Source organism: Crocodylus siamensis, chromosome 1, assembly GCF_052110815.1.
Source record: "Crocodylus siamensis isolate JL-2025a chromosome 1, ASM5211081v1, whole genome shotgun sequence".
NCBI lineage: Eukaryota > Metazoa > Chordata > Crocodylia > Crocodylidae > Crocodylus > Crocodylus siamensis.
Window position 1 is genome coordinate 374457149 of NC_143395.1, and position 21695 is coordinate 374478843.

Consider the following 21695-nt stretch of genomic DNA (forward strand, 5'->3'; position numbering starts at 1 on the left):
CGCTGCTACCTCCGGGGATTTCAGAGCAATTGGCTTAACAGCTAAATCTGGCCGCGCTCGCACAAAGGCATTCAGGGAACATTGTTCAAAAGGCGCGCGCCGCTACAGTAGGGGATTTAGCGGCCCCGCACCGCCCCGCCCGGCTCGGCCTCCGCCGCGGCTCACCTTGGGGTCGATCTTCTTGAAGGCGGGCTCCTCCTCGTCCACCTCGAAGTAGATCTCGGTGGTGGTGATGGACAGCGTGCCTTTGGCCACGACCACGGGCGCGATGAGCTGGGCCGGCGTGCTGAGCACCACGGGGCCTGCAAGACAAGGGCAGGGCGTCAGGCTGGGCCCCGCGGCGGCTCCCTCGGCCCCCCGCCCTGCCCGGCCCGGGACAGCCGCGAGCGCCCCCGCACGGGGCCGCGTGCCATGCGATGCCCTGCGCCGGGCTCGCCGTCGCGTGGGCCCGAGGCCTCCTCCGGCTTCTTTGATTTGCTTTTGTTTTACTTGTAACGACCGCGCTGCTGTGCCCGGGACTCGCGGTTCACGGCCGCACCGCGGCTTGTTTCCTTCCTGCCCACCTCCACTCCCCCCGTTCCCGCCAGTTGCTGCCGGCTACGGCCCCGGGAGGCGCCGGCCCAGCTGCAGGTCCCTTCCCCGGCACAGGAGCGCTCGGGGGCGGCGCGGGCACCTGATCGCGAGCCGCGACGCCGCCTCCCCGGCCCGGCCCGGCCGCAGCAGTTGGGGCTAGGGCTGCGACCCTGCGGAGAGGGAGGGAGGAGCGCGGGCTGCCCCGGCCCGCAGCCTCGGGCCCTGCCCTTCCCGCGGCCGGCACCGCCGCACCTCGCGGCCAGCGCGGGCGGGACGGGGCGGGCGACCTGGCAGGCCCGACGGGCTCGCTACAAACTCTATTTCCCTCTGTGTTATTGTTTTACAGCTCCTAATAAACCCGCGCGGCCTCTTGACCCCGGTCAGCTGATCCCCATCACATGCCCAGTGTCTGCTTTCTTGCTCCGCTCCCCGCTTCAGCCTCCATCTTCGCCCCGCTCCCGCTCCCGCTCCCGGGCCGCGAGCCTGGCCTCGGCCCCTCGCCGCCCCCCTCCCCGCACAGGGCCGGGGGATCGATCCGAAACGCCGCTTTAAAGGCTCATCAATCTTCATCTGGGTTGCTCAAGTAATTACGCCCGATTCTCTTGTACGATTACAAGTGGATTTGGGTTTCTATTCCCCAGGCCCCTCTCCTTTGTGTTTACAGAAGGCGGCCGGCTCACACAGCGGCTCCTGGCCCGCGCAGCCACTTGCCCTCTTCACCAGACCGTCCCCACCTCGCCCTTCACCCTTCCCGCAGCGCGGGGCCGCCCGGCCCTTTGTGCCGGCTGCCGCCGGGGCCCGCCCGCTACTCCGTCGTTTGTGGGCCACGCCGCGTCCCCAAAGGAAGATCATCAATTTAATCCAATTATCCCGCTGCTCTGCGGATCAAGCAATAATTAACAAAAAAATAAAGCGCCGAGTTGCGGGCGCTTCCCGGTCAAGAGGCCAAAGCCCATAACAAGAAATCTGCTGCGAGGAAAGGGGCTGATCGCACCCAGCACGTCGCTGGCTGGGTGCAGGCTGCATGCACACCGCGGGGCTCAAACAGGGAGAAGCGGCGGCACGCGCGGCCGCTCTCCGACCGCCACGGCGGGAGCCCCCAGGGAAGACCCCAAACCCCGGCGGGTCCGAGTGACCCGCCCGCCTGGAGGGGCTGGAAGGCGCCGGGAGCCCCGGGCCTGCAGAGCGGGCTCGGCCTTGCTCCTGCCTTCAAAGGAGGGCAAGAGCGGGCTGTGGGACTAGCTTAGTTCCTCGGGGGGGGGGGGGTGTTCTCAGGCTTTCTGCACGTGTGTGCGCGTCCGTGTGTAGGTGTGTCGGGAAGGGGGAGACTTCAGGCTTTCTGCAGGTGTGTGTATATGTGTGTTTCCGTGTGTGTGTCGGAGGACATCTCGGACTTTCTGCAGGGTGTGTGTGTGTGTCAGAGGGACATCAGGCTTTCTGCAGGGTGTGTGTGTGTGTGACCTCAGGCTTTCTGCGGGTGTGCGCGCGCGTGTGTATATGTATTTGTGACCCCGGGCCTTCTGCGCGGGGGGGGGAGGGGACATGGGGGTGTGAGCCCTAGGGCTTTCTGCAAGCATCTCCCGGGCTTAACCGCGTGTCATTTTTACACTTGTCCGCTGGAAATCTCCAATTACAACCTCCAATTCCACAGCACGTTTAAGGAGCGCGGAGTCTCTTTCTGTCGGAGCCTTCGGGGAGCGAACCCGCCGCTGAGAGAATACGAAATTAATCCACTCCGGCTATAGAGCGAGAGGATTATGTTTTAATCCCCTCTGGGACAGGCTCGGGGCTTTAAGGAGCCGATATTCAAATGTTTACACAAGGCGGAATCAAAACGCTGCACATTTTCCATATGGCCCCGCGGGGAGGGGGGGGGGGCGCCGGGGGCTGTTCCCGCAGCCCCGGCCAGGCCGGGAGCCGCGCACCTGCCGCCCGCAGCCCCGGGCAGGGAGCAGCCTGGCTCCGCCCGCTCGGAGGTGCGTGTCCCGCGGCCCGGGGGCGCGGCGGGCAGGAGGCAGCTGCCCTGCCGGCACGGTGCGGGGGCTGGGCGGGCTGCCAGTGCCCGTGCGGGACTCCGGAGCCGAGCGCCGAGGGGCGGAAATGCCACGGACAGACACAAAGCAGCGCGGGCTTCCCAGTCGCTGCAGAGCCACAGGTTTCCCGCTAGCTGCAGAGCTCTGCCTCGCTGCGATGCCCGGGCTGGGAGACAACAGGGACAGCGACCGTGCAGCATTAACCAACCCGAGGGAAAGCGGGTGCCGGTGGGGCGGAGGACGCCGCGGGAACAGGCAGCACTTGGAGGGGGGGGAGGTCTATGCAGTCCTGTTCCCGTCCTGGGGCCCCGAGACTGGGGCTCACAGTCCGTTAGTAAAGAAAGTCAGTGCAGTGCAAAGGGAAAAGTCTGCCGAGCTGCGATCCTCCCACAGCAGCACCCATGCCCGCACCCCCAGCAGCTCCTGCTGAACTCCCCCGCCAGCACCGCCCTGAGCGGTCAGCCGCACCCGCCAAAGTCTCCCGCCTGCTCGGAGGTGGGTCCTGTGCTTGTCACCGCGACTCAGGAGTCGTGCCTGGGGCGGGAGCGGACCCTGCAGGGACAGTTACAGAGGACACGGGGATCCCTCGACAGACGTGTATTTGTAGGGTACCTCTGGATTGTGGAAATCTACATTTTTACAGACTGGCTGTGTTGACCTGAATAAGAATCTTTTGGGAAATTAAAGCAGCGGCTAAGAGAAACGCTATGCGGGCAGATTATGCAAAACTAAATTTTCAACAACAAAATTGAGTTCACGAGTAGAAGGGGTGCCAAGGCTGTTTGATGACCTGACATGCTACAGAGACAGTAAATAAGATAAACCAATTTGATACCATAACGGAGAAGCGTTTTATAAGCTTGAAGTCGATTGTGCTATTTTACAATAAAAATCGATGTTGGGACTAAAAAGTTGCGTTCAGCTGAAACATAGCAACTGAGAGGGCATGGATTTTAGCTGAAGCTGTAACAGTCTCATCTACAGGCTCATCATTTAAATAGGTCCTATAAGCCTAAATCTGATACACGCCCCTCAGGCAATGAACTGAAATGTCCAGCGTACTATTACTAATTAATAATAATCCTAATAATTTATAGCACAGCTGGAATGGACTTGAAAGCCAACTGAAATTAATACCACAACTTAAAATAGTTTAATGACTCTAAAACCAAGTGCATCTGAAACGGGTTTACACTTTGAAAGGACTGTTTTAAAACGTGCATGGAAACATTTTAAACATAAAAAGTAACACGAAACCCAACTATTAATCACGTAATGAAGAAACAAGCAGAAGCAGCTTGTAGGCAAGACTAGGAAAAAGAAAATAAAAACGGGCAAAATGATTCGGACTAAAGAGAACTACAGAACAGTACATATTTTTTAAAAAGCGTAACGGACGTATTGCTGCGGAAGAAAAAAAAAAGGACGTTTCTAATATGCAGAATTTAGGAAATGTGGCCATCATGACTCCTATCACCATTATACATCTGACCAAAAGAAGCAGTCTGCGAAAAAAATCTCCAGTTAAAAAAACCCGTGAAATATCTTCACACCAGTGTAATGACACCTTTTGTATTCTCACCTCTAGTGGAAATGGACATGAGCTCCTACTCAGTGAAAATCCTAAAAAAGAACTAAAGGCATTTCTAGGCAAAGATGCATTCAACACCCATCACACATCGTTACTGCCAGGTTTCACTATGTGCAGCAATTCGGACCAACTTGTTGATAGCAAAAAACCTCAGCTGCTCTACTGGACAGCCATGCTTTCCTCTCCCACCACTCCTTCACTGGTAAGATGCTAAGCAAACCTCCAACCCATCACTTGTACAAAGGTCTATCCCAAGACTTTTGGGGTTGCTTGTTCAAATCATGTTTTCTAGCGAGTGTGAGGGAAGTGCGATGTTCTCTTCCCTCCTCCCCATATTTTCCAATGTGAATGGGCTCTTCCAAAGTGGGCAGGCCAAAATCCTAACATTCAATCCACGCGGGGGGGGGGGGGAAGGTTGTGTGTGTTTTGCAAAATTCGTGCCCTAAAAACAATAAAGAACTGCTTTAAATCTTTTCCCAAACGTGACAACTAACCATTTCCAGCAGCTCCGTTCTCATGAGCAGTGCCATAACAACAAACAAATGTGCTTGCATTAAAAAAAACATAAATGTAAAAAAGAAACGGTTTAAATACTGTTGTGGTTAATGAAGTAAAAAGTAAATACTCCCCCCCCCCCCTAAAATTATGAAAAATACGTTTATAGTGTCGCTTTAAAACACCCCTGGGACAAAATCTACCATTCACTCGTGCAAATGGCTTGCATTTCAATGAGATCCACACATGCACATCCGAGGTCAGATTTTTGCCTGAGTTATGTATCTGCTGTGCGATGCTTAAAGAGACATTTATAGGATTGGCAGTCTTATTCTAAAACAGTTGTGTTTTACAGTATTCAAAGGGAGAATGCTCCTGTCTGCCGTGTTCAGAATAGGGTGGAAAAAATTCCATGCTACAGACCTTCATCCTACTCCCACCCAAGTCAATAGAAAAAAACTCCCGTGTTTCGAGGTTGCAGGATGAAGCTCCTCTTGTGCTACCCACACTTCAGGTAGGTACTTTCCTCTCGCCTGCCCCAGTGAAACATCTCCTGGTCTATCTACAGAACAATTTGTACCGTTTCAATAGCTGCAGTTGCAGAAGGGTTTGTCCCTCGGGGCCGTTAAAGCGCGGCTCCATTTTGCAGCCTGCAAGAAGAGCTGAACTGTGTCCTCGCATTGTGCTAACGCCTTGAACCGATCACATGAGCTTATCCTGGCTCGGGGACATAGTTAAGATCCTGTCTCAACTGCTGCCAGATGAGCAGGTATCAGCATGACCATGACTGTCCTTAATCATTTACATCTGGCCAAGAGCTTGCAACTGTTTAAGATCTGGACTTCACTACCTCGATGTACGCATTTGTCACCTCGAAATTAGATTAATACAGTGTGCTCCGCATGAGGCTATACCTTAAAACTATTGAGTAGCTAAGGCTGGTTAAGAACAGGGCAACTTGCTTGTTAAGTGGCCGTCCTGCTGTGAATGTATTAGACCAATACTTGTGATCTACACTGGCTGCTTACTGGCTTCCAGGTGGAGTTTACAGGTTCGCTTTTGACCTGTGAAACCTCAAATGATCTGGAACATGCCTATTTCAAAGCCACAGTGCATCTCTGGTATGACTACAGCCCTCAGTGCAGAACAATAAGGCATCTCATAAGAAAAAGGAAAAGCACAGCTAGCAGGGGGCTACCTAGCAACCTGCCGACTGGATCTGTCAGTGACAGAAACAACGGAGTGAGACAAGGGACCAACCCCAAATACAGTCTGAGCTCTCTCTTTTGCTGCTGTACCTGCTTCTGATTGATAGAGCAGCTTCAGAGAGGTCTCTTTCGCTTTAGTCGTTGGCAACATTTGTATCCCTTGTCATGTCAATGCAGCCTCACTGATTTGAAATAAGTGGAAGTGAGAAAACCCTCGATTTAGGAATTCATTCCTGGGATGTATTTGGTAGCCGTGTTTATCTGAGACAAAAAGAAATGCAACACTCTAGAACTAACTCTTGGTTCTGAGATTGTACCTTTTATTAGCCCAACTAAGAAATCGGGTGTGATCCTGAAAGCTTGCAGAAAAATATTTTTTTTTGTTGTGATTTCTTAGTTGGGCTAAAAGGGATCATCTCTGAACCAAGAGTTGTAGAGTTTTGGAATTCATTCCTTACTCCCCCCTCCCCCCCCTTTGGAAAAGCCAGACAGACCTTCTGGACATGCTACAAGGCTCTTATTTCTTTAGGTTCTGGGGAAAGGAAATGACAGTGGAAACATGCTCAGAGAGGGCGGGCGGTTTTTCAATTATTTCATTATTTCAAACCAGTTTTAAATTGAATTTCCCCTTCTTGACTGCCAATGAGAAAGTCTCAGTAAAGCTGCTGAAACTTTACTGACCGCAACTGTTTTTGAGTATAGCTGCCACTTTAAGAATTTCTTGGACTGGTGGGAACTGAGACCAATGGTAGTCAAACTATGCTACTGACACTTCTGATTATTTTTTTACATTACAGCATTGAGGGGAAAAATACCCAAACCAAACCAAACCAAACCAAACCATCCACAGTGACCAGAGAAACTGAACAGATTTCACTTTTGTTTTTATAGTTGATGCTAACAGAATTTCAGTTTTAAATCTCAGTCCTGCAAACTATTCAGTGGAAGCAGATTTGTAGGCCTGCACAAACTCCCAGGTAAAACACTTGATTTCCACAGAAAAACAGGGATCTACCTGCATGGATCAGATTGCATGGTACAAGCTAAACACATGTGAACAGGGTCTAAATAATGCACGGACATGATAAGCCTTAAGAGACCTGTTAGGTCCATGCTTACTTGCTCATTGCAAAGGCGATATTAAACGGCAATGCACACAATCCACAGAGGCAAGAGTAGTGTTCCCTAGTAAACTGAATAGGCTGTTCATCCTTTGCAAGCAAAGATGACTGCATCCAGCGGTGGGAGGGGGAGGAAGAAGAAAGGAAGGGGGGGAAGGGAAGAAGAAAAGAGAAAGGGAGAAAGGGGAAAAAGGAGAAACAAGGGGGGAATTGAGGCTAGGTCACATGGGTATGCAGGTGATTTATAAGCCCAATCTTTGCCCTGAACAATCTGCTGCAGCAGGGGCAGGAGAGGAACAAGGACTGGACATGAGAGGTCCTCTTTTCCTGGCCATGCGCTTCCTCACTGCCTCCGTGAGCTGCTGTTCGAAGGCCAGTGCTCTGCTCTGGACCAATGACCTCCAGGAAGGATGGTCATGAGTGATTTGCTCCCATGACTCTGACATGGGAGTTTGAGCAATAAGGACATAGAAAAGACTGTCAGCACCCAATAAAAATTCTGGAGCAACAAATCTGCCATTGGGAAAGGAAAGACGACTAAGAAATCCAACTACTAAGTCATGAAAAACAACTACTTTGCCCCTTGGCAACAGGGACTTCACTAGCCAAAACTCATGGATAGAAATACACAATTTTAGGAGTGGAATGAAAGAGAAGAATGACATGGTAAGATGGGGGAGGAACTCTTTAAATTTTTTCTTGGGAACTCATTCATATAAGAAAGCTATCCTATAAATACTGAATTTTGGATATCAATATGAAACCAAATTGATTACACTACATGATATCTAAAAATAGGATGCTGCTGAAATTGTTCCTTTACATTTTCCATGATGGAAACAAATATATCACAGAAGTACAGAGGAAGAGACAAGAGAATACAGTGGAGTTCTTTCAATAGTGGAAGCTTTCAAAAGGGCAACAGATATTTTGATCTAATTGTTCTGTGTGAAGGAGCTGAGAAAGATTCAAATGTAGCAATATCACTCCAACATTAACACTGTTTCATTAGGGTTAAGTCGGAAGGGTTTTGCTACATTTGAATCTTTTTGCCCTTCAAAAGTTGTTGCCCTTTTAAACCCTCCCCCCTCTGAAAGGCCCCAAATGTAGGTGTGTCCACAACCAAAATAATTCCCCCCCCAGGGTATGCCTGAATTTATGTTTTAAACTAAACTCATACAAACATTTTCTTCTTAATACAATAACTTAATGATATAACTCTGAATATATAATAATTACATACTGGAAATCTGATTCAGTAAACTATCCTTATTTGGAAGCATAAGACTAGTGTGGCTATGTTCCTCTATAATAAAGAGAGGGACAAGAAAAACTGGAATACTGATTTGTAAGGAATAGAGTTGGCCATTTTCTCCTCCAACGAACAGTACATTCATGGATAGATTGGATTTTGGAGGACTACTGAATAGTACATCTGAAAAAATGCAGGAAAACATTTCAACATTTAAAAAAATGAAATTTTTTAAATTCTTATTTCCAAACATGTTTAAAAATTGACTGGTATTGAAAAAAAAGGTTGTTTTGTTTAAAAAGAAGGATATATAACTCCCAAACAAAATAAAGCACTGTATTTCAAGTCAATCCAAATATTTCAGATAACCCCTTAATACATTTCTGGGTTTCAAATAAACACCTGGAAAATTTCTGTCTCAGTTTGACTAGGACCAAATTCATTTTTCTTGTTTGGCTACAGAATGAAAAAATCCATTAACTGCCCAACTTCAAAGGAATGCATGAAGAGATGTAATATATATGGTCAGGGTGAGCTGGTAATGAAATAGGAAAACAATTAAAATAAAACGGTGTCCTACCACTCTTAATAATTTTTTTAAAAAAGGACAACTGTATATACAATGTATCAGGTAATCTATTTAATTCAATCTTACTAAAAACGAAAAAAGTTCAGTTATGTATTGTGACCATAGGAGATACTACTATAATGGAGTACGTTTAAACAGGCATTTTCTCCCCAAAACATATTTCATATCTATTTAAGAGACAGATTCAGTATTATCCTGTCTAAATTTTTTTACCCCCAAAATATTGATATCACAAGGGTTTTGTGATTTTTTTGGATTACTTCCATAAGGCGGTACCTATATATCATAGAATCATAGAAGTAGGGTCAGAAGGGATCTTATAGATCTTTAAGTCCAACCCCTCAACTGGGCAGGAGAAAAACTGGGCTCAAATGACTACAGCCAGGTAGGCATCAAGCCTCTTCTTAAAGACCCCCAGGGTAGGAGCCAGCACCACTTCCCTTGGGAGTTGGTTCCAGATCCTAGCCGCCCTGACTGTGAAGTAGTTCTTACGGATGTCTAATCTAAACCTACTCTCCAATAACTTATGGCCGTTATTCCTTGTTATGCCAGGGGGCGCTAGGAGAAACAAGGTTTTTCCCAAACCCTTCTGGTCCCCCCTAGTGAGTTTATAGACTGTCACCAGGTCCCCCCTCAGCCTTCTCTTGCGAAGGCTGAACAGGTTTAGGTCCCACAGTCTCTCATTGTAGGGTCTGCCCTGTAGACCCTGGATCATGTGAATGGCTCTCCTCTGGACCCTCTCAATGTTGTCCACATCCCTCCTGAAGTGGGGCACACAGAACTGGACACAGTACTCCAGCTGTGGCCTGACCAGTGTCACGCCGGGGGGGGGGGGATCACCTCCTTGGCCCTACTTGAGATGCACCTGTGGATGCACGACAAGGTGTGGTTAGCCTTGCCAACTGCGACCTTGCATTGTCGGCCCATGTTCATCTTGGAGTCAATAATGACTCCAATATCCCTTTCTGCCTCCATGCTTTCAAGAAAGGAGTTTTCCATCTTGTAAGTGTGCTGCTGGTTACTACTGCCCAAGAGCAGTACCCTGCTCTTGTCAGTACTGAAGTGCATCCTGTTTTTGTTAGCCCACCCCTGCAACGTATCCAGGTCTTGCTGCAGTCTTTCCCTCCCTACTAGCATGCTCACCTCACCCCAAATTTTGGTATCATCAAAGAATTTAGACAGGTTGTTTTTCACCCTGTTGTCCAAATCGCTGATAAAGAGATTGAACAGCATGGGCCCAAGGACCAAGCCCTGGGGGACTCCACCGCCCACTTCTCCCCAGGTTGAGTGTGACCTGTCCACCACCACCCTCTGAGTACGACCCTTCAGCCAATCTGCAATCCATCTGACTATGTAGAATATGAATCTAATTACTTTACTGAGCTCTACACCAGTCTTCAAACTCATATCAGGAATTTAAATGAAATGTTTGTTAGGATTTGTAACTGAAAATATCCCTTAAGGGCTAAATTGTTTACATTTTTATTTTGAAGAATGTTTCATAGTTTTAACTTATTAGAACTTTTGAAACTATTCTAATTTACTCTAAATATAAATATTAAAAATATTTTTCCACTAAAAATTTCTCAGTATTATTATGATAGTTGTGAATGTGAAAGAACTGAAAAAAAGCTTATTTTGCAAAAGCTACCAAACAGATGCTGGTAACTTTTTGTTTCTACCAATCTTGTCTTAATTTGAACAGATGACCTGGAAATGAAAGGTCTTGTATCTCATTAATACTACTACAAGCTGTCAAATTCCCAAGACCCAACTTTTTTTTTTCTTCTTCTTAGCACGGGGCAGGAAGTCAATGCATTCAGTACACCACCATGATGTCTGGATAGAGGGCTGCATTGCTTCCTTTCCTGATGCTGGCTGGGATCAAAGATCGGTTGCTTCTGCAGCAGGTAGCAGTATTGTTTATTAGTAACATTTTGACAGTGAAGTTCAGAGCACTGATTCTTGCTTTATACTAATGATGGACTCCTCCCTCCAACCCAAGCCTTACTGGCAGGGAGGAAAGATGGTCTTGCAGATAAAGTATTGCATTAGGATTAAAATGTTCTGCACTTAATTAGTAGCTTTTTTCCATGAACAACTCAACTACTTTGTGCTCAGTTCTCTATCTTAAAAAATGAGAAGAATAACCCATTGTATCTTCAAGGAGTGTTTGTGAGAATTCATAAAAACTTGTGAAGCACTCTTTCTATTGTCTAGGGCCATATAAGTACCTAGACAGATTCCCCTAACTCCCATGCAAGGATGATCTTTCTCTGCACCTCTTCATTTCCTTCCTTTCTGCCATATCCATAAATTACAATAAACTATTTACTGGACTAGTGTGTGTCTATATATTCTTTCTCTATGTCTTTACAGAGAGAGAGAGAGAGAGAGAGAGAGAGAGAGAGAGAGAGAGAGAGAGAGAATATATATATATTGCCTGATACACTTTGCCTGCCTGGTCCTAATAGCAAGCACTCAAAGACAGTACCTCCAACTACATAATTATGCCGATGACAAGTACAGCTATTTGTGGAATAAAGAATCTTCCAAAAGGTTCAGAAATTCCACTGTTCAACACATGCACACAACTTTCATTGAAACCAATGGGAACTACTGGCAGGCAGTAGCAGGCATAATTTACTCCTAAAAATCCTGAATTCACAACATTTAATTTGCTGAAAATTTAATAATTCTCCAGTTTCTTATTTAGCTTTATACTTTGTTTGTTAAAAGGTTGTAAAGACAACTCTAACTATCAGTTAATATGTTCTCCATATTGGAAGTACAAGTTTATCATGAAACACATCAATATATTTTTCATTATGAAGAAATCATCTGCTCAAGAGGAAAATAAAGTGTTAGTAAATTTGGATTTTCAGGCTCCTAAAGGAAACTGTAAGTGCAGAGGGCCCTACTGGAGCATCAGAAAAATAAGGTAAAATACTGGAGAGGATAAAGAAGAATTAGGGATTATAAAATTCACTACAATTGGTTTGATTGTGCTACCACTGATTTACAACTTCATATTAGAAATTTGCTATACTAGACTGGACTACCTTAATCATTAGTTCTCACAAACATATGACTTGCCTCTTGAAGTGAACAGCTTGGGAAGGAAAGGAGCTAAAATCAAAACAGAAAAATGTTACATTTCAATATGTAAATACTAGGGCAAGTATAAATTTTAAAACAATACAATAATTGACCATACCATGTAAGTCATTTAAGATAGTACTGCAAATAAAATCCTGAAACTATTATGGAAATTAAGAAAAGATGGGCCTGACTGAACTAGAGCTCCACATCATCACTAGAATTAATTAAAAATGCAAAAAGTAAAGAAGTTGCAAGTTGAGAAATCCTTGTTGCAATTCATGTAATAGTTGGATTATTTGATGACAAAACAATCCAGTATACATTCACCTAAAAAACAAATCCCTCATGCCACGTGTAATATATCAAACTACAGTTTACACTGATTTGTCCCTAGGGCTGATAAAAAATATCTGCAAGAGGGTCACTGAAAAGAAAGGTTCTTACAGAGAGGTCACATGTATGTTTGGGAGATCAGCCTTTTGTTTGTTTCCAGTTTTATTAGTGGTTTTCATTTTTAACTTTACAAAGCAACATTTATATTTTCTGAGTTAATATTTTTTTAATAACTAAGGTCTTGTTTATTTGAAAACTGCACCAGTTTAAGTAGAGACATGATTTTAAATAGATTTAGTTAAATGGGTGCAAAATCCTACATAGACAATCTTAATTCAATTTTAACCTTGTTTATACTGATTTAGTTTAACTTGATTCTTTTTGAGGCAATTTGAATCAGTATAAACTAGATTTCAATTGATTTAAGAGAGTCCACACAATCTCACACCCATTTAAGTAACTGAGTTTTCAAGAAGTTCAATTGGTATAGAAAGACCAAAGTGTGGTTCTATTCTGAAGAGTAAACATTTTCAGAATTGTAGCATTCTGTACCTCATACATTTCCAGTTCAAATGTACTCTGTTAAAATTATTACACTGTAATTTATCATGGTAAACCCTTCAAACTTAACCTGAGATCTGAAAGTCAAGCTGGGTTTTATCTACCTTGCTCTACCATCAGTAATTATAATTATACTTTCCAGTTTCCTGTCCTTGGGAACACTGCTTTTAATGTTAATTGTACACAGTTAAATTAAACTGTTAGTATTTATACAGTTTCAAGTACAACTTGGTCCTCATTAGGGTCTCCTGTGCATTATCATAATACAAATAATAAGCATTTTTTCCTGTGCTTGGAACAACTCTCTTCATAATTACACTTAAACAAAGTTCAAAATCTCGCTCCTGTGAAAAATTCCAACATACGAATGTTTGCTTTTGTCCTAAAGCAAAAACAAAAGTTGAAATTAAAGTTGTGGAATGGAAATTCTGAAAAAAAAAATTATAAATTTGGATTTTTTGAAACATTTCATTTGACATTTTTCACCTTGGATTGCTTCAATATTAAACTATGTTTTTTAAACCGAATTTTTGCCTCATAGTAGATGATCCAGAGTCCAATGCCCCCTATTTCATATCTCCATGGACTGTCTCTACTATAATACAAGTAGAGTCTTACGATACACCGTATTGTCCAGTCAGAGGCAAACTGACATTTCACTCCTGGAGATTCAGCCCTCCAGGGAGTCATGCCAATAGGAGAGAATGAAGGCACAAACAACTCCTCCTGTAAGGAAATGCACTTATAGGGGAACTTAGTTTAGTTATTTGTTGAGTTGATATTAAGTTGAACATTTAAAGTGAGTTTAAAAAAATGAAATATCTTAATTCAGGTGAAATCAGAAAGTTTATATTTTGTGGAAACTAAATTTCATTTGGAAAATTATTCTGATGGATTACTCCTTGTCTAACCCTATTCATAATAATGAGGAAAAAATAACTAATTTCACTCCTCAACTTTGTTTGTTCTACAAACATGAGTAAAAAACGTAAAATAACTATAAACCAACCCCCCACCCAAACAAACAAACAAACAAGAAAAAGCCTAATCACAAAGCCAAGTAGATCTGGCAGTTGGCATATGGAGGTGACAGGTTGTAGAAAAGGTGACATTTTTACATATTTACTCTTCAGAAGACAACCACATTCTGTTTTTTCCAGTAACATAAGGAGTTTGCTGCTGTGTGGCTTGACTTTAACAGGAAAACAGCTATCAGTTGTTTTTTTTTATTTTAGTTGCCAATTTTTTTAAATTTCAGTTGAAATCACATAGCTGTGATATTGTAAAAGCTATTGGTATCTGGTGCAAAGACATGCAACAAACCAGTTGCAGGGTTTGCAGAGATTTGTGGAGCTGGCACGAGCCCAAGAGTGATGCTATAGGATCATTAACTACTATATTTGTTTTCTCAGCTGTTGCCACCCTACAGTTAGGCAAGACAGGCTTAGTTTCAAAGATCTGGGATAGCAAGAAGGTAAAAGTAAAACACTAGGAGGGTCTTTTTGTTGGTAAGTAACGCTTAATGCATGCATGTTATTACTACAGTGTCATCTCCCCATTATTTAATCCTGTTGGAGAACCCTGCCCACATGTAGTAGCATATATCATGCTAAGTTTTAGAGTTCCAGAAAGGAGAATAACCAGGAAATAGTGACACTTTTGATAGCCATTAGCAGTGTAACTGAGGCACTGCCTGATGTTACACAAAAGAACCAAACTCCATGGGGATAATGAGATCCATTTATCAGGAGATGGTACTGCCCTGCATTTGTAACATTCAAAATTTCACTGTGGACTTATCTTGCTTGCCCAGCTACTTGTGATGGGGAACATACGGCTAATTAGTGACATTCCTATGGCAAATAACCCTGCCCATGTGTGAGAAGTTAATTTGTTCTAATGTGTATAGTTGAGTCTCAGAAAGTAATGGTGAAATGCAAAATCTGTAGTGGTATGAGTCTTGGGATAAAAATAATATGGTGATTGTTGATCAGATGTACTCTGTGTATACATATAGGATTTTACAATGGACATGTCACTTTCTTATAGAGCAAAAGAACTAAAGGGCATGTTTTGATTGCCATGATGTAGTATATACAAGAACTTAAATTTACAATAGACTGTAAAGGCTTCTAGGCTGGGTGACATTTTCCCCCCAGATCACTATACAGCTTTAATCAATGTTTCAAAAACTTCCTTTTAAACCATAGAAACTATATAACTATAACTATATATATTTATATTTATTTATGGTATATGTCCAGGATAATGAGTTGGAACTTGACAGTGCTGCCACTGACGTTTCATTGCTATAAAATCCTAGAAAGGGGAGCTAGTTTAAATTAGCACAGTAATTGTCTAGACCAGTGGTCTCCAAAGTGGGGTGTGCGCGCCCCAGGGGGTGCGCAAGACGATCCATTGGGGTGCAGGAAGAAAATATTACAACTTCTATTTATGCGCTAGTGCCCTCACTCGGTCCATATGTCAGACAGTCACGTGTCACATACGGTATGCGAGGTATCCTGAGGAAAGAGTGGGAGTTCCACAACGTTGAGGGGTTGACAGTGGTGCCCTCACTCATATATTGGGGGTACATGCTCAAAATTTTTTACTGATAGGGGTACACGATCAAAAAAGTTTGGAGACCACTGGTCTAGACTATGTTATCCATGTAAGGCAGGAAAACACCCAGCAATGGTCACAAATATAAATTTTTAAATAAATCAAATAAATAGGAGTGTTGAAGATTAAAATGTTTAAGGCTGAGTCCCAACATCAGAGTTAGGCTTTTTCTTACTTTAATTTCAAACCACTAGACCAGTGTTTCTCAAACTAGGATACACATATCTCCAAAATGTAGGCAAGGGGAAGAAATGGGCAAGAAGAAGATGCAAAAGGCAAAATATATTTGAAAAAAAGGAAGGAACAGAAAAGCAAGTCTGAAATATACCTTAGGTCATTGGAGAGGTTACAGTGTAATTGTTGTGAGAAAGCATTTTTTTTTCTGTCGATCACAGGGGATTATAGGGGTATATCATAGTAAAACAATAACAAAATGGGTAGCCAACTCAAAAGTGTTTGAGAATCACAGCTCTAGGCTAATTTTTCTTTTAGTGTTTTTGTTATTCATATATCATCTACATTTTTACTTTAAATTTCCCCTGCATGTGACATCACAAGAACATATAGGAGTAAGAAGAACTTAGGTAGAAACTCAGTGATGTCTCAAAAGTTCTTCAGTATGTCAACAAGTGCCAGTCTTTTAGTTTTTTTTCATAATATGACAGGGTTCTTCACTGCCCAACAAATACTGGAACACAATTCCCTGAATAAATCAGAGATCTGATCTCAGTTGACTTTGACAGTCCCATTCCCAAAATTAGTAATGTTCAGTTATTCTTATGCTTGCATCTGCAGCCAGATGCAATCCCTTTTCCCATCCTCTCACCATGGAATACAGAGTAAGCAGTTTTATACCCCCAGCTCCAATGAGAAAAGAAACAACAGGTGAATCTGCAGGAAGTGAGAGCTTAAAGTTTTTCAACAGCCTCCTTCATTCGTCAGAGAGAAGAGGTTGTGAAGAACGGAAGTGTTGCTCCACACTACAACATCCTGACTCTCAAAAGACTGAATTCTGGGAATAGTCACTGTGTCCATTTCCACTGCTGTAGTCCTCCATGTACATCACCTAGCAGTTCTGTAAGGAGCAGTGCAATGTCCTAGGCTTTGCTAAACCTCCATGAACAAACTCAAGAGCATTCTACAAGGAGATACTGCTTAATCAATTTTGCTAGGTCACAGTATAGGGCATCCTATTGAACCCAGTAGGTAAGTAATCTGTTCTCAGAGCAATAGTAAACACCACCAGCAGCCCATTAAATAACCAGGAACCTAGGAGATTAGTTGCAAAGGTTAATATTAAGATTTTTACAAAATTTGGTTGTTAACACTTTAATAGGAAATATGTAATTAATTACCTGCAAGGTTGTCAATTTCCTTCTCTTGGAGCAGACTGACAGCATCATCATCCCCTTCCAGCATAAGCTCAGTTTCTGCATTTTGATTCACTACAGCTTGACTTCGGAAGGTTTTCTTTGACTTTACTACATCTTCTTCAGTGCCTAAATAAAAAGCAAAAATATGAATTTGAGCATCTACTTTTTTGTATAAAGCATTCATAGTCAATGATTCAGCAATCCTAAGGTCTTTAAAATGTATGTGTGTAGTTTTGTAAACAGATTTTATTTTGAAAAAGTAGAACACTCCAAACAGAGATAACATTTTATAAGAAATTTAGCAGTCAATACAGAATGTGCATTATCTTTTTCAGCCTTTTGGAAAGAACTTTAAAAATTACCTCTGGGCGATTAAAAATATAACTAACATGTAAATATTAAATTTATAAAACGAGTCAGTAAAATCTTGATATCAACAAGACCTGTAACAATTATTTTATCAAGAACTCTGCTCACATCCATTTTTGTCTACCTTGATAGGCAGCTCTTCAGAAGAGGAACATATCAGCTTAAGAAAGGTACCTTCTGGCACACTTTTGAAAACCATAACATTTAATCTGTACTGTTAAATGATGGAATTATAAAAAGTGATTCACTTCTCAAAAAAAGTTTTGAGATATTGAAAAAAAACTATCTGAGAGAATGGTGCATGGTAACTATAAACAGTATCACGGTGTGGTACCCTTCAAATAACATTTTAGCGTCAACACGATGATTCTTTCACAATCGGAGACAGACAAGTCTTTTTTTTCCCTACCACTAACATATGCCAGTACTGGTACTATCTCCCACTTTTTCAAAGAAAATAATATAAGAGGTTATGTAGAATGTATGGCACTTATTTAGCCTCATTTATTTTTATACACCTTCAACTTTAATTCAGGACACACAGTACATTAACATTGATGTAACAGACTTAAGTGGGACTTAAGTGAGGAACTTAATTGCCATGTTGGGTCAGATCACAGGTATATCCCTGTATCACCTACTAAGGGGAAAATTGTTTATGCAGGGTTTATATATGACTGGTACTTTTCCCTTCTTTTCTTACAACTTACAGCAGTTAGAGAGGTTTGAACTTGGAAGTTATAATTTTAAGTATAATGTTAAATATCCACAGATGGACCCATTCTACATTAATCAGTCCAATCCTCTTTTGAACCTGGTTAAGTTATCAGCCTCCACAAAAAAGTGTGGAGATGAGTTCCACAAAATAATCACATGCTGCTGTGTGGAAACCCCCCCGCCTTCATATCGCTCAGTTTAGCCTTACTACCAAATAACTTCATTATATATCCCCTAGTTTTAGTGTTGTGAGAGACAGCACATAGTAAATCCTGATGTATTTTCTCCACACCATTCATGATTTCATAGACTTTTATTATATTTGACACCTTGGCTGTTTTTCCTCCAAGCTGATAGGTCATAGCCTATTTAGTCTTCCCTGGTACAGAAGCCTCTCCATACCCCTCATCATCCCTGTAGCACTTCTCTGTATTGTTTCTCCTTCTATTCTATGTTTCTGGAGGTGGGGGAGCAGAACTGAATACAGTATTCAAGGTTTGGTTGTACCATGGATTTATACGTTGGCATAATCATAAAATCATAGAGAATTAGGGTTAGAAGGGACCTTGGAAGATCATTTAATCCAATCCCCTGCTCAAAGCCAGACCGTCCCCAACCAGATCATCCCAGCCAAGGCTTTGTCTAGCCTGGTCTTAAAACCTCTAAGGCTGGAGATTGCACAACTTCTCTGAATAACCTGTTCCAGTGCTTCACTACCCTCCCCATGAGAAAGTTTTTCCTAAAATCTAAACTAAATTTCCTTTGCTGCAACTTGACAGTATTGCTCCTTGTTCTGTCACCTGCCACCACTGACAGCAGTCGAGCTCCATCCGCTTTGGACCTACTCTTTTGGTAACTGAAGGCTGCTATTAAATCCTCTGTTAGTCTTCTCTTCTCCACACTAAATAAGCCCAGTTTCCTCAGCTTTTCCTTAGAAGTAATGTGCTGCAACACCCCTACTATTTTTGTTGCCCTCCTTTGGACCCTCTCCAATTTGTCCACATCCTTTCCGTAGCGGTAGGCACAAACTGGACACAGTACTCCACGTGGCCTCGTCAGTGCCAAACAGAGGGGAAGAATCATTGATCTGCTGGCAGTGCTCCTGCAAATGCAGCCCAGTATGCCCTTAGCCTTCTTTGGAACAAGGGGACATTGTTGGCTCATATCCAGCTTATTGTCCACTGTAACCCCCAGCTCCTTTTCTGCAAAGCTGCTGCTCAGCCACTCAGTCTCCAGCCTGCACTTGTGCATGGGATTGTTCTGTCCTAAGTGCAGGACTTGGCACTTGTCTTTATTGAACCTCATGAGATATCTTTTGGTCCAATCTTCCATTTTATATATGTCTCTCTAAATCCTAGTCCTATTCCAGAGTGATCTACTACTCCTCTTAGCATCATGTGATCTGCAACCTTGCTGAGGTTGCACTCCATCCCAATTCCAGGTTGTAGATGAAGATATTGAACAAAACCAGTCCCAGGACTGACCCCTGGGGCACTCCACTTGATACTGTATGCCAACTAGACATCAAACCACTACCTTTTAACTTGGATGATCTAGCCAGTTTTCTATCAACCTTGAAGTCACTTCATCCAGCCCAGACTTCTTTAGCTTGCTTGCAAGAAAGTTGTGAAACACCTCATGAAAAGCCTTGCTAAAATCAAGATGTATTACATCCACTACTCCTCCTGCATCCACAGAGTCAGTCACCTCATCATAGAAGGCAATTAGGTTGGTCAAGCAAGACTTTCACTTGGTGAATCCATGCTGGCTGTTCTTAGTCTCTTTCTTCTCCTCCAAGTGCTTAGAAATGGATTTCTTGAGGACCTGCTCCATATTACCAAGGACTGAAGTGAGGCTGTAATTCTTTGGATCCTTCTTCTTCCCTTTCTTAAAGACGGGTACTATATTTGCCCTTTTCCAATCGTTCAGGACCTCTCCTGACCACCACAATTTTTCAAAGATAATGACCAGTGGCTCTGCAATCACATTGACCAACTCCCTCAGCATCCTCAGGTACACCATGTCTGACCCCATGGACTTGTACAATGCCAGCTTTTCAAAATAATCCCTAACCTGTTCCTTCACCATTGCTGGCTGCTCACTTCCTCCCCAAACTGTGCTGCCAGGTGCAGTAGTCTGGGAACTGACCTTGCCTGTGAAGACTGAGGTAAAAAAGTAATTGATCATTTCAGCCTTTTCTCCATCATCTGTCACTAGGTTGCCTCTCCCATTCAATAAGGGACCGACACTTTCCCTCATCTTCCTTTTGTTGCTGACATAATTATAGAAACCTTTCTTGTTATCTTTCATATCCCTTGCTAGCTGCAACTCCAATTACACTTTGTCCTTCCTGATTTCATCCCTGCATGCCCTAACAATACCGTTATAGTCCTCTCTAGCCATTTGTCCAAATTTTGACTTCTTTTAAGCTTCCTTTTTATATTTTAGCTTACTCAAGAGTTCCCTGCTAAGCCAAGCTGGTGTTCTGTCATACTTGCTTGCCTTCCTGTGCATCAGGATGGTTTCTTTCTGTGCCCGCAGTAAAGTTTCTTTAAAGTACAATCAGCTTTCCTGGATTCCTTTCCCTCTCAGACTGGCATCCCAGGGGATCCTGCCCATCAGTTCCCTGAGTGAGTTGAAGTTTGCTTTTCTGAAGTCCAGGGTCAATGACCATTTCCTGTTTTGTTTTCACATCTTTTTTAGCAATTCCTAACCTTTTATTTGTCTTTTTTACTTATGTTCAACAGAGAGTTGATATTTCCAGAGAACTATCCATAAGAATTTGACGAACTCTTTTTTTTTTTGAGTAGTGACAGTTAATGTAGAGTCCATCATTATATATGTGCACCTCAGGTTTTTCTTTCCCATGTGCATCATTTCACACTTATCAACACTGAACTTATTCAGTGCCTAGTCTCTCAGTTTTGCTACATCTCTTTGCATATCTTCACAGTTAGTTTTGTTTTTTGCCACCCTGGAGAATTTGGTGCTGTCTGCAAAAGCAGTCACCTCACCATTAACTCCTTTCCATTTCCAATAATTTACAAATGCATTAAACAGCACAGATACCAGCACAAAACACTGACAGACTCCACTGTTTATCCCCCTCTTTTTTGAGAGCTGAACATTTATACCTACTCTGTTTTCTGCCCATTAGTCAGTTACTAATCTACAAATGGACCATGCCTATTACACCACCACAACCTAATTTCATTAAATACTTTGTTGCAGGACTTTGTCAAATGCTTTTTGAAAGTCCAGGTACACTCTGTCAACCCGATCCCTCTGATCCCCATTGCTTGTTGATGCCCTCAAAGAGCTCAAGTAGATTAGTGAGGTATGAACTCCCTTTACAGAAGCCATGCTCACTCTTCCTCAGTAAATCCTGTTCAGATTTACTGAGGAGAAATGTGACAGACAATTATAATTTTGACCTAGTTTGCCAGGAAGAGAAATTAGGTTCACTGTTCTGTACTTCCTTGGTTCCCCCCTGGAATCATTTTTGAAGAGTGGTTTTATTTTGTCTACCCTCTTGTCCTCCATTGTAGAGGCTGATTTCAGTGATGGGTTACATCAGCAGATCCACAATTTCAAGTTTAAGCTCCTTCAGGACTCCTGAATAAATACTGGTGATATGCCACCATGCATCAGCTGCTTCTATGTCCTCCTCTTCTGACCCCTCAATTGGAGTCAGTTCTCTTGATCTGTACACCAATGTAACTTACATTTGTGTCTGGAACCAACAAGCCAGATCTC

The 21695-nt window shown here is 43.1% G+C and overlaps 1 protein-coding gene and 1 long non-coding RNA gene across 13 annotated transcripts in view; one reads left to right on the top strand and one right to left on the bottom strand.

Annotated features, from left to right (window-relative positions):
- NBEA (neurobeachin) overlaps positions 1 to 21695 on the bottom strand; it is an 835610-nt gene that overhangs the window by 234077 nt on the left and 579838 nt on the right. For all 12 annotated transcript variants that reach the window (XM_090027554.1, XM_090027509.1, XM_090027581.1 and 9 more), the window contains 2 exons: positions 16836 to 16979; positions 166 to 302 (listed from right to left, as the gene is read on the bottom strand). In XM_090027554.1, the coding sequence (XP_089883680.1) occupies positions 166 to 302; positions 16836 to 16979 (281 nt within the window). The remainder of the gene's footprint in view (positions 1 to 165; positions 303 to 16835; positions 16980 to 21695) is intronic.
- LOC149875093 (uncharacterized) lies at positions 2545 to 11151 on the top strand. Its single transcript, XR_016440008.1, has 3 exons — positions 2545 to 4399; positions 5048 to 5206; positions 10659 to 11151. It is a non-coding gene; the product is annotated as an uncharacterized LOC149875093 (long non-coding RNA).